The 14182-nt window shown below is 38.1% G+C and overlaps 1 protein-coding gene across 2 annotated transcripts in view; it reads left to right on the top strand.

The window, feature by feature from the left end:
- The window catches only part of BNC2 (basonuclin zinc finger protein 2), a 457477-nt gene extending 443753 nt beyond the window's left edge, over window positions 1-13724 (top strand). For both annotated transcript variants that reach the window (XM_074994931.1, XM_074994932.1), the window contains one exon: window positions 10431-13724. In XM_074994931.1, the coding sequence (XP_074851032.1) occupies window positions 10431-11091 (661 nt within the window). In that variant the 3' untranslated portion in view covers window positions 11092-13724. The remainder of the gene's footprint in view (window positions 1-10430) is intronic.
- Window positions 13725-14182: the final 458 nt, after the last annotated feature.

The following is a 14182-nucleotide window of genomic DNA, read 5'->3' as shown; positions in this document are numbered from 1 at the left end:
AGACTGAGCACTTTGACAATCCCAGGAGCTCTCTGCTGTTAAACCAGTAAAAGTACTTTATTGAAATTTTCTTTGTTGGTCAGGAATGAGTAGATGTTTCAAATGAGATATAAACGCTAGGCTGGGATGGCTGCTAATGTGTCTTGCTCCAAAATAATCCTTGAGCAGCAAACTGAACTCAGACTCCCTTAGATCTCTTTGCCTGGTCTCCTGTGGCTGGGTAAAAAGTTGAGAATTTAATAACTACTGACAATGGTATGTATGGGAGAGTCTCAGAGGGTTGCTGTAGCTGAGGAGTAGTGGTTTGAATGGAGAGCATCAATATGATTGTTTAGGATAATCAGCTATATGTTGACCTGAAAGTTGGACTTGATTTCATAATGTAAAATTAAGAACAGGGAAGCCCTGTTGAAATTCTACATGGTATTTTACTATACCTCTCCTCTGATTCTATGTAAATAAGTGCAGCATTTTTAGATAACCAAACTAGGGTGAATGGTGCATGAGGATTGGCTCTGCATTGAAGATAATAGAATAAAAGAACAGAATAAAATCACTGAAAAGCTTGTGAAGCTTCCAAGTAAATTTGATCTGATGTGTTGCTTTGCACAAATATCATGACAAATATATGTATTGGTTTCAAGGAGGACTGAATTTCACTTTGAGATTTTGCATTCACTCAAACCTGAAGTTCAAAGTGGAAATCACAAGTGAGATGTAAAACAGAAGAGACTACACAAATTCCTTCAAAACCATTGAATTTTACCTGTTGTGGCAGGGAAATAAAATGACAAGAAAAAATGACTGATTATGACTCTTGGGTCATGTTATATTTATAAATGTATAATTTTTAAAAATAAATAACAATTCATGTATTATTTGAATAATACATTCGGAGGAGACATGTGCATTCTTTAAGTGTGAAATTTTCCTGAACAGAGGGCCAGAACAAAGCCCTAAGTACCACATAAAATGTGTTAACCGTTGTGTGGCATCCTCTGCATTGGGATGAATTTCACCTTAAGGCCCAGGTAAATTCAAGTAGCAGCCTAGAACAAATGCCTGGTTCTAAATAATGCTGGGCACCCGCAACTCATGTTGAAAGATCATGCTCCAGATGAGGTTACATTCTTGCTTGTGTAACATTTTTGTATTTAGTGAGCTCATTTTGGAAATGTTTAGTGAGATAAATCTTTTTATCGTAAACCTTCATCACTAGTTCAGATATTAGAAAAGAGCACTGGTTATTCTGTAATGAGACTCTGCTTCCAGGCATCTGGAGCTGGTAAAGCGTGAGGGTGAAGCGCTACAGTGAGCTTATATCATTTCTGAATAACTATGGAAAATACTCCAGTGCTTATGCTTTTGATTTGTAACATTTTTTGATCTTTAATGGTCTACAATAGTAATATATTAAGAGTATGACATGACCTTGATACTTCTGAGCACACACAGCTGTTGTGAAAGTGTAATTCTGTTCACTCCGTAAGGATCATCTCACTAACACCTCAACAGGTATGTACTGAATTATTGGCCTTTCAAGAAACTCAAACACAATACGAGAAGAAAACATTGCAGTCAGATATCAATTCCATATTTAACCTGGACATTCACTCACATAGTCAACCATCCTACCTTCCCAAATGCCATCTCAGCATTAACATTTTATGCCTTCCACAGTAATAACAAATTGTTTTTTGACTGTAGTTCAGGATTAAGTATGCAAAAGGCATGTCTGCCTCTGCCAGCAAGCCAATAATTCTCACTAACATCTTCAGGGTTACAACATTTATAAAGTTACAAGTGGAGTAAACAAACCATCTGTTTGGCTTTACCATATATGTCATGCTCTCTTATTAGCATATTACGATTCATTTAGTAAACAAATTTGGTGATTTCGTTCATGTCAAAGTTATGGGAAGCTTGAAGATGATTAACATTCCTGGGACAGGCACATTAATACATTGCTTCCTCTGCAAACTTAAATGGCTTCTCAAGAGAATCACCCCTTGTTGACAAGATGAGACTGTCAATTTTGTTTGCCTGCCACATTAGGGGCCATAAGGGGATGGCAAGCTCTAAGAAAGAGGAGCAGTGTAGGCAGTATAATTCACTGTGAATTGAGAAGAGAAGTCTAATTCTGATAAATGGTCGACCCCAATACATCCTACCTGTTATTACAACAGACGTGCCGTATCTGTGCAGTAAATTAGTTAAACCCCTAAAGAGTTTGGTGGGAGCTTATCTTCAAGTGAATAATTTGAGTGTAGCGGGAACTGTCTTCGTGACCAGTGTGAATGATTTGCTTCATATTGAAAGGGATTGAAATGACTGGGTTCCACATCTTTAATTTGCAAGAACTTGCTTGTCCTTTATTTCCTGCATTTAATAAGCACTTCTTTACTTTTTTTTAATAGGTGCTGAACTGTATTTTACCTTTTGGATTTTCTTCCTATGAAAGGTTAATATTTTCAGATTCTATGCAATTTAAAGCCTCAAGAATCGATGTGATTGCTTGTCCAGGCTGCTTATGTTAAAGTCACCACTGTTTCAAACCACACCCAAAACCAAGGCACATTACGCACAGTCAGAGACCTGTTTCAAGCTGCAAATATTTGTTTGAAATCCTGGCCCAAATGAAGTTAATGGGAGTTTTACCTTTGACTTCAATGGAGCCACTCTTTTAGGGTCTTTTAGACCCATGTTAGCTTGGATGGATAGCGGGGTTTATTTGTTTGTTTTGTACATAGGACAGCCAGATAGTATCAATCAACTTATACAGTAGAAGAATTAGAACTGGAAATGGGAAAGTCATTTCTTCACCAGATTCTAATGCTAACTAAGTTCTATGAACTATTTTCTCATTCATTAGTGAAGTAAATCGGACAAAACTTCATTCTTCAAGAAACATCAGCATTAAGGAAACTATATACTATGAGTATTTCATAACTATGAGTATTTTTATGTTTAGCCAAGTTTTTACATGGTGTACTTTCATTTTAGCTGCATGAAATTCAGCATTTTCCGTGTGCAGAGATTTTGAGGAAGGACAAAATTGGCTTAGCATATGCTTACATTTTTTGGACTTTGTTTGAATTTCAGGCTTAAATAAACAAGGAAACTGAAAGTAAAAGCCAAGTCACCTGGTGTTGCTGTTTTCTCCCCCTTCCAAAAGGGCATACCCCATAGTATGAAAACCACTGCCTTAGAGGAATAATCCTCAGGGGAGATGGGTTGAATGACACTGTCCCCCTTCCCCACCCCACCGCTCCCAAAAAAAAAAAAAGATCTTGATGGCCAGGTAGTTAATGTCTATTTCTAGCTTCCAGGAAATGTTTGCAAATCTTAGCAAACCTGACAAATCTGTACTGAGTTTTGGTTTTGTAATGAAACTCCAGATTGTCTGAATGTTGTATGGGTTCACATTTCATAAAATATTAGGCTCTTTCTAGCTATAAGTGATTGATTCGTATTATTGCCTGGCAGCAAGAGGGATATTTTTATGTAGTGTTTTAACGTAATAACTGTATGTATTTTTATCATGTTACTGTTAGGCTCACTTACAATAATTTAAAGCAAAGCCGTCCAAAGAATCAAGGCCCACTGCTGCATATGACTGAGCATCTTCAGCTTCATTTGAATCAGTTAGGTCGTGCCTTTGCCTTAGTTTGGGGATGAAAGGAGCATAGAGTTTGCAAACGGTGCAGTCCAATCTCCCCAACATTCAAATGTCCGTAAAGGGTGAATGTTAGCCCAGCACAGGCAGGCAGTACAGGGGTTGGACCTAATGGTGTGTAGGTTTTGTTTCAAGCCTCTGCACAAAGGTAGAACTCTCCCTATTTTATTAATTCCTCTCACCCTCTTCAAAAAAGAAGTGAAAAATGTACTAAATAAAAATAAACTAAAATAAAGCAGTCATTACATTTTTCTTTTCAACGAATGGATAGTAAATTAACAGACTCAGATTCATTGGCGAGGGTTGAAAGAAACTGCTGAAGAGTACCAGACTGGATTTATGAGCTGTATAAATGGCATGTGCATTTAATTGACCATATTTCTTAGCCTTATAATCCCCTTTCTTTTGTTGATGCTCAGTGCATTTCTGTCAAGTGAAGCTGGCACGTAGTAAGTAGGGTAGAACATACAGTGAATTTTAATTATGGGAGAATATTTTACTGAATTTCAGAATGAAAGAAAAAAATTACCACCAGTGTCATCACAGGCATATAAGAGAACTGTCCATAATCAATGCAGCTCAGGGTTGTGACTGAATTTCCAATCTCTCAGGAAAAAGGAGTCTGATAACCTCCTTGCCTGACCACGGCCACAGATTTCATCTTTATCATCATGATCATCATCATCGTCGTCATCATCTTTTCAGCAGTACTGATTCATTCTTAAGATGGTTGAGTTTAGACTGCAGAATTTCCCTCTGGTGAGAATTTGTCCAAACGCTTTCTGCCCACCATATGATTAATTCATGTATAGCTGTATGGAAGAAGAATATTAATTACCAAATAGAAAGAAAGAAAGAGAGAAAGAAAGAAAGAAAAGAGCCATTATGGGCTTCATATTATGACTAGAACTTTGGTAAAACAATTTTTTTTAAGTCCTTTGCCCAAGATAAAAATACTCAAAATGGAAATAGGCCCAGTGGTTAAGCAAGTGCACTTTTTCATAGAGAAGTGTTTTTAAAAATCTCAGGTACACAGCCCCTCATACTTCCTCCTTGCCTGTGATTGGATAAACCCATTTCCCAAGACTGAATGTATCTGTCCTTTGGTGATGCTCTTTGACCTTGTATTTCTCTCCTGGACTATGTCTACACTTGCCCCCAACTTCAAAGGGGGCATGGTAATCAGGGTGGTGGGAGATTACTAAAGAAGTGCTGCACTGAATATGCAGCACTTCATTAGGCTAATTCTGCCCCGCGGCAACTTTGAAGTGTCAGACTTCGAAGTGCCGGCATGCCGTGTAGCTGCAGGCACTTCAATGTGCTGGTGCTACTTCAAAGTGGCTTTACTCCTCAAAATTTTGAGGAGTAAAGGCACTTCAAAGTAGCACGGGCACTTCAAAGTACCCATGGCTACATGGCATGCCGGCACTTGGAAGTTGCTGTGGGGGAGAATTAGCCTAATAAAGTGCTGCATATTCAGTGCAGCACTTTGTTAGTAATCTCCCATCACCCTGATTACCATGCCCCCTTCAAAGTCGGGGTCAGGTGTAGACATAGCCTTAGCTCTTTAGCTTTCTAATTCCTTTTATTTAATATGTATATTCTAGCAACACCTAAAGGTTCTGGTAGGATCATGGCCCCACTTTGGTATGTGGTTTACAAATGTAGGGGCAAACATTAGTAATGCTATTTGAGTAGTCAGGGAGTACACAAATGATGAAAGAAGAGAGAGACAAATCTGCCATGTTCAATTTATATATGATTTTTCTACATACACATACATTTGCCATTAGTTAAGTTATGAGGTTGCATAAATAAACACTAACTATTCCAAACTGCCTTTTAGCCTAGCCAATGGACATGGTCTAATTTCTTGCAGACGTAATAAAAGCGTGTTGTGAGTATATATTTGAGGGAGGAGTGAATAGCAGCCATTTGGGGAAAGCGTTTCATGCATAAAGGATGACATGGAAGAAAGCACAGGTATTTGTGGGAGGATCAGTCAAACATGGCATTCAAAGGCTCCAGTATTGGAGCAGTACAAGGGTTGAGAGTAGATAAGCAGAGGGGGCGGTTGTGAAGGGCCTTGAAGGTCAGGGTAAAAAGCCTGATATTGATGTAGTGCAAGGGAGATATTTCCAAGGAGATGTGATGTAGTCCCAATTGCAGATAACGAAGATACAAATAGCAGCAGCTTCTTTGTGAGAGGTGGCATGGGTGGCAGGGAGGCCCAAGAGGAAGAAGTTAGGCTACTGTAGACAGGAGGTGATGAGGACAACAGTTTTAGGGTGCTGCTTATTTCTTCTTTATTTTATGTGCTTTTGGAGCACTATCTCTGCTCATTCAGCATTTGTAAAATACCCTCACCATGGTTTTTGTTTCCAGCCCCCACTTTCTTTTAGCTATTAATGCTAGTGCCTTTCTGCTTCTGGGCCTTTCTGTGCTGCTAGTTTCTTCAAGACTTCTTTTTCCCACATGCTCTCCGCTTTCTTTCTTTCTTTCTCTCACTCCCTCACACTCCCCTACCCCAGCCAGACACGCTTCTGTTAGGGACACACATAATCAACCTCTCAGGGGTCACAGTCAAGCCCTGTATGCCTTGTGAGATACGAGGCATCATCGACCTTCTTCAGCTAGGACGGCCAAGTAAGCCGAGTGCAGATACATTGATTCTAGCTATACAATTGATGCAGCTAGAATTGCATTTCTGCAGTCAACTTACTCTGCCTAATGTAGATATAGCCTATGGCCCTTGTTCAGGAAAGCATCTCTATTTAGGACACCACTCCAGCAGTAGCTTAAGCACTGTCCTGAGGTAGGACCTTGCAACACATGGTCATGTTCTTAATGCACTGGGCAGGAAATGAGAGGAATTTAGACTCTTCCCCATTGCAGTGTGAACTCATTTTCTTCCCTTTCCTATGCCACCCACCACAGTGTCAGTGGTTGGCAACTTCAACACAATATTCCAAATTCTAATGGAGCTTTATGGCTTCAGTTTCTGCACAAAATTGCAAACCTGCAATGTCCAAATGAATGCAGAATTTTCCCCACAGTGCTTTTCCCCCATCCCTAGTGGAATGTTTTTGCATATATTTTAGAGGATTATTAAACACAAGTGAAATAGATTAAGAAATGAATGTAAAATAATCAATTCTTTTGAACTGTGGTTGTATAATGGAAATCGACTGCTATGAATGAACTTATGTTCAGAAGTTATGAACAGCAGAGCTAATGCACTGCTATGAGTTCATCTTTATTATTGCATTACACCTGAATCTATTGATAAAGTAGTTTTTTTTTTAAGCTAGGGATGGCACTTAATTGAATAAAAGTCAATGTAATTATATTAGGAAAAACCAACAGTACTGCTGACAGCGGAAAAGGGACACTGCAGAACAGAGTGCCAGAACTTGTCCACACATTTCTGCACATTGTTTAGCTGACAGATATTAAGGGCTGGTACATATTTTAATTACATTACTGATTGCCACTGCTGTAAGTGAGAATTGAATCAGGGAGACATCTTGCCCTGTCATAGCTTCGGTAGGGTTGTGTCTTTTACAGACCATCCTCAGGAAGGCATCTGTCTGTTTGGGGTCTCACAGCATCCTCTTTAACCATGTTAATTTATTACTACCTCTTCGTTCAATGAATTTTGAAGTTATTTTCCCTACACATCTGGTTTCTGTTTTCCCAGCAGCGAACTGAGGAAATAGTAAGTTCGGATGTGTGAGAAACAACAGTCAGCTACAGCTAACCCAGCCAGTTTTACATCGCAGCAAATTCCCATATTCTTTTTAGTGTGAAATCAGGGGTGGGGAGGAAGGAGAAGGAAGAATGGTAAAAAGTAAACCCAGAAGACCACTTCATGAGTAGTTTTCAGTTAGCTGTTATTGTGATAAGCACAACTGTGCTTTTACACTCAGGAAGTAATTCCGGTGATTCCACTGCTGCTTGTCAGCGTATGCACGGTTTTGCAGTAAGCATTTCTTATACTACACTTAGAAACTTCCACCTGGAGTCATATGATGCCAGAAAGGCAAAGGACAATTGTGTCGAAGCAGGGACTACAGGGATAAATTCTGGTTTATCATTCATGTATGTGCACACTGCTTGCATCTGTTTAGAATTCATTTGTGGATGGTGATGTGAATTTGTTTTGTTTAATTTAATTTATGATTTTGGATTGTGTGGCTGATCCAGTGTCCAACACGACAGCTGTGTAAGTGAGATGATGGCTGACACAAATTGATCTCACATTCAAGACATTCTTAGCCATATTTTATCGTTTTAAAATTTTGTTTATTTTTTAAACCAGATATGTCTGGATTGGAATGTGAATTTGTTCTCTCTCTCTTTCTCTCTCTCTTTTTTTCTCTCTCCCTCTCTCTTTCTCTTTTGTGATCTCGATTTAGCAAAAGATTAGAAAGCTGATCTTATCACAAGGTAAGCTCAGCCTTCATAAGTGCAGTGTGGGGATGTGTATAATACACTTATGTGCCTACAAAAAGCAACAGTACTCTATTTGATTATGTGAAAAGCGTGTTTCCCATGTTGGAATAGAACAATAAATGTTTTCCAGTTTTCTTTACCTTTGGACATATCTCTCAACTGTGTCTCATTATGAGAACTCCATTTGAGATCCAACTTTACCTACATTCTTTGCAGATCTGGTTGGATTAAAACGAAATGCAGTATCAGTTTGACATCTGAGCTATCTTCAATCAGAGAACACTGACCTGTACTTGCAAGAGAATGGGTTTGATCATTTCCATCTCTAACTTCTGACATTTATTACTGTAAATTATGAACAACAGACATGATAGCAAATTAATTAACCACATGTCATCGTAAGTTTGCAGCATTAGTGTTTGTTTTATGACCCATACTGAGCAACTTTGTTGCATTTCGGACTTCATCTGGTTGAGAGATATGTCCTCCGTAATTTCTAAAACTGAAGATTTCATTCAGGAAATACTGCCCATTTCTGACTTTCAATGTCAATTTTTGATGTTACGCGAGGACCCAAAAGTAGAGAGAATATTGGGTCATTGCTGCCTGCCCTCTTGTCCAATTTTGTATTCAGGACTTTTTATATTTTTGTGTGTTTTGCTAGTCTATTGATAAATCCTCTGTCTCTGTTTTCCCATGTTCAGACTCTGATCTTCAATTTACAATGAGCAGGTGGATATGGTGAGCCTGCATGTTGTAAATTGTAGGTTTGTGTCCTTAGTTTGCACATTGAAAATGTTAAGCAGTGGAACTTCACTAATTCTTATTTCATTAGTTTGAAATTCCAGTTACTCTCTTCCCCCCAAATCTTTCTCATTCTACTTAGCAATGGCTCAAAACCTGAGAAGTCTAACGTGAGGTCCTATAATTACTAAAACTTCATTTGTATTATCATAATTAAAATAAAACATTTACCAAACTTATTTTCTGTGATGAAGTATTTTGACATTTTGCTATGTTTGCTGGTTTGCTCACTAATTCAGAGAATTCATTGGAAAAGGGTTTTCTAGTCATTAGTGCAAATCAGTGAAGTTCTACTGTGCTTAAAATATACAGAGTCTATCTAAAGGGCTTATATCAAAAGTGGAGAGTGAAATTCAATGTTTAAAAATAGTAGGTGAGCTTTCACAATTGCTGACATGAAAATTTAATTCTTGATGATAAAAACCATAACCCAGTAAAGTGCTTGAGAATGTGCTTAACCTTAAGTTTTTGGAGGCTGATCCAAAGCCCACTGAAGTCAGTGAATGCTTTCCAAGAGACTCTTGAGTAAGTCCAACTGATTTCATGCTTAAAGCTAAGCATGTGCTTAAGTGTTTTAATTGAGTGAGATCAAAGCCCTGTGCATTCATCAATATTTTTTTTACTGGCAATTCTCTTGCTTGAGTCAGGGAAACATGCTGTGGTGAACAACCACCCTGCTCTGACAGGAGGATGGGCAACATCTAATGGCTTTTGTGAGTAGTGCACATTAGAGGGCTATAAACTGTAGAAGCTCTGAAGAGTTGTGCTCTAACTTCCTGAAGTGGACCATGCTGCCGTGCTCTAATGGGTACCTAGTGTGCATTGCTATAGAAATGTTTGAAACAATACTACATAAATGTGCACTTGGAACCTGTTTGTTTTACATCAAGATCAACATGGGCCACTTAGAGCTCAACACTTTAGAGAGCTCTCAAGTTTATATCCTTTGCGGTCCATTGCCACACACAGATGAGCCCTAAGTGACTTTCTCTGGGATTTGTGCTCCTAATCCTCATATGTGTTTTCCATCTCACCTGGACCTGATTCTGATCACCTTTATGCTCCTTTGATTTGTGATTCACATCAGTTTTAGTGTGATCACAATCAGGACCTGCAACTACATTCTTCCCTGATTGTCTTGGTCGGATGCTTCTACTGTATTTTGGTTTGGGGTTTTTTTTTTTCCCACTTTTCGGGATTTTTTTCCCCCTTGAATTACGGTTTCTGAATATTCCATGTCATGAATCTAAAAAAAATATATATATGTCACATGTTTTATTAAGCTGAAGTATGTCTTAAATCAGAAATATAAAAGCTGCAGCTGCTGCTGAGGCTAGTGGTGATGGGTGGTAACAGAAAAAAAAGTAGGGTGGGTTGTGTTTTTCTTTATTGTTGGAAGGTGTTTTTGTTTATTTTGTTTTGCATTTGTCTTTTTGTTACAAATCCCTCATCTCCATTTTTTTCCCTTTTCTTTCCTTCTCTCTTCTTTTCCCAGGCACAGTGCTAACATAAATCTGCACCGTAAACTTTTGACCAAAGAACTGGATGACATGGGACTGGACACCTCTCAGCCTTCTCTTAGTAAGGACCTCCGTGATGAATTTTTGGTGAAGATCTATGGTACCCAGCATCAAATGGGGCTTGACATAAGGGAAGATACCTCCTCGCCAGCTGGTACGGAGGATTCCCACATGAATGGGTATGGAAGGGGCATGTCTGAAGACTACATGGTTCTGGACCTGAGCACCACCTCCAGCATCCAGTCTAGCAGCAGTATCCATTCCTCAAGAGAATCCGATGCAGGCAGTGATGAGGGGATCCTCCTTGATGACGTTGATGGGGCAAGTGACAGTGGAGAATCTGCACACAAAATGGACACCCCTGCCACAGGTGTAGGTACGGGTTCTGAGCTTCCAGGATCCCTCATGTTCAACAATATTTCAATGAGCAACGGTGGGATAATGTGTAACATTTGCCACAAAATGTACAGCAACAAGGGGACTCTCAGGGTGCACTATAAAACAGTGCACTTGCGAGAAATGCACAAGTGCAAAGTCCCTGGGTGCAACATGATGTTCTCCTCTGTCCGCAGCCGAAATCGGCACAGTCAGAACCCTAACCTGCATAAAAACATTCCCTTTGCTTCAGTAGATTAGTTCAAGGATGGACATACAAATGCCAGCTCTCACGGAGGGCCTACCATGTTTGAACTGCCATATACAGTCTATATATATATATATATAAAAATATACATATATAAATATATATATATACCTTTTTCTTTTTTTAACAGAAGAGAAACACCAGGTGCTTTTGTTTGTTTTCATTTTCCTTTGTTGTTGGCTTTTTTTTTTTTTTGTGGGGTGGGCAATGGAAGGGTAAGAAGGGATGGAATCTTTTACTGGGGGGTGAAACACCCTCAATAAAAAACTGCAACTAGCCCCAGTTTTGTTATGACATTCTCAGTCATTTCCAAAGACTCTTGCCTGCAAAAATAAAACAAAACAAAAAACAAACAAAAAAAGAAGCAAAAAGAGAGGGTGGAGAACTTCTTGGTTGTCTTTGTGTACTTTACACCTTTGGGAGAAACTTCTACTAAGCATGGCTGTTACACTTGTATATATATAGAGCCTTGAATGGCCTATGATGTAAAACAATTGTATTAATTGTGGTTTAGCTCTCTCTTTTTTTAAAATTTTTTACAGTTACATCCAGTTGTTAGATATGCAGAAAAATAGTTTGCTGGCTAGCTCTATTCATTTATGTTAGCTTAAATGCACATTTTTAAAAGAAACACGGTCTTGTTTTAACTACCTGCTATATATAATAATACGGAGGTGCTGGCATGCTTTACAGCATCTGATCTGATACTGTTTTTTTTTTTTGTCTTGTACTATTACATTAATCCAGTCATGCACTTTTTTCATACACTACAAGGGGATGTGTAATAATATCCATGCATTTTTTTTTCCCTTAAACTATTGCCATACTTCCAGTAAGTGTCTTTAAAAAAACACTTAGAAAAAAGTGGTCTGGTCAGTATGGGGCATGAATGCCAAACAAAAAGTATTAGTGTTTAGTGTTAACATAAAAGTGCCAACTTTGCACAAGTTTTCAAAAAAGAAAGTATAACTAGTTACTCATTGTAACCAGAGGCTGAGTTTTTGGCCAACAGAAAAATGCTAGGGGAAAAAAAATAAAGAACACTTGGTGCTTTTTTCAAGTGTCAAATATTATTAAACTCAACGGTGCATCTTTATTTCTTGTATATTAAGTTACATAAAAGGAAACACAATTATGTGGTGTGAATCAGCAGAGGCATTTCCTCTGTTCAACAAGGATAATATTGCAGAATATAGATGTCGAAATTATTTACTGCAGAACAAAACTTGGTACAGTGAACCCATTCTGGTGCTCCTTGATGAGGCCTGGGCTTTTGTGGTGTTTAGAAAAGAAAGAAAAACTAAGTCTTAACTCTGTTGTTCTGTAAAGTTCTCTGATTCACAGTGCAAAGTGCTATAGTATGATTAAGGCATGTTTTATAAAAACAAAGAAAGACAGTAAAGGCAGAAGCACTTAGAAGCTCTGAAAACAAGTGCTGGACTTTTAATTGGGTGACCTTCCCTTTGGATAAGTTAGAGGAAAAAACAAAACAAAACAACAAAACAATAGTTGTGATACTGTTTTGTGTTCTAACCACATGGTTCATCAAAGAACAATGCAAGCAAGTTCAGAGAAGTGTGTGAGAGAGAAAGGGAACAAGCAGTTGAGAAAGACAGAGGGAGAGGATGCCCTCCTGAATTTTTTTTTGTTTCCGGTGTTTACACATGGTGCTTGAGCTGGTAAACCGCACTGGCAGCCTAAGCTACCACAACATACTGACTGAATGATGATATTTACTTAAGTTCAGCCTACAGCCAAAACCATTAGGGTGTGTGTTACAGTCTTTTTTTTTTTTTTTTTTTTTAAAGTGAAGGAATATTTCGGCATACAATGCTTACTTAAAGACAATGTATTCCTTTTCTGTATTTAATGGCCTAGAACATTTCTCTTGTGACCTGAGAGTCAGAAATGCGTCTTTGTTTCAGCTTCAGGTTGTTTTGATTTGTTATGCATTTTGATCATTTTGTCCACTTCAGCACTCTATCCTGTCAAATTTGCTGGAGGAAACTGTTAATATAGAGCCTCTCCCTTTAGGATTCATTGTACATTTCAGTATTCAAAAGTAAGACTCAATGGTGTTTCCATTTATCAAAAATAAAATTTAAAAAAAAATTAAAAATCCTTCTAAAGAGACTGAAAACATCCTTCTATAGGATGTGTTATGTAAGGCGAGCTTCTGGTCATTCCTTGGTTACGTACAATGAGAAAAGACTGAAAACATCTGTGGATTCCATAGAAACGATATGAAAAGTCCAGTGTGTCAGTCAAGGAATGTGTACAGTAAAACTCAAAGCAGTTTTTTTTTATTATTTTACATTTTTTCACTTTCCCCCAAATTCTTAAATATTTTTCCTCGTCAAATTAAGTGATGAGATCTGCTTTGTTTTATGTTTGTACGTGTCCAGTATGTTTTTGAAAGAAGGACTTTAGAACAGTAAAGGTGGATTCCTCTGAACACATGAACCTTTGTAGTGTTATCTCTACTGCACTTCTGTCACAAACCTAAACTGTTAGGAACCAAGCAAAATGGAAGGTTTGAAAGAAAAAACAAAAATAACTGAATGATATCTACAGAAAAAACACTGTTTTTGAAATCTGTATGGTATAAATAAATATCTTTTTTTAATGAAAAACACATTGGAGGTATATAAATAATTCTTTACTGAATGAATCACTCTTCTGCATTCTCATTTTACTCTGTTTCTGCTGAAGGTCAAATGATTTTGGTAAACTAGTTTGGAAACTTAAACATCATCAGCAGATCAATTCAGCAAATGAATTACACAGAAAATGTCTGTTTATTACACAAAATGAAACAGGATGTTAGAAAAGTATAACAGATCTGGGACAAACCTCTGAAAATTTTTTAAAGCCCTGCAGTCCTATTGTCACAGCGTCCTAAACCAGTCCTCCATTGTGCTTAGGCATTGTAGGAGAAGATGACTGTTTTAGAACATCTCAGCATTCTTCAGTATCATGCTTCCATTCCTTGGACATGATCTTACATATGTCCATCTCTAGACATACTTAATGTATTCCCCTCACCACTTGTAAGGGCTCATGACCATGGTTGGTTTTGAATTA

This window comes from Carettochelys insculpta, chromosome 5 (assembly GCF_033958435.1).
Source record: "Carettochelys insculpta isolate YL-2023 chromosome 5, ASM3395843v1, whole genome shotgun sequence".
In the NCBI taxonomy this organism is placed as follows: Eukaryota; Metazoa; Chordata; order Testudines; family Carettochelyidae; genus Carettochelys; species Carettochelys insculpta.
This window is presented reverse-complemented; position numbering and strand designations above follow the sequence as displayed.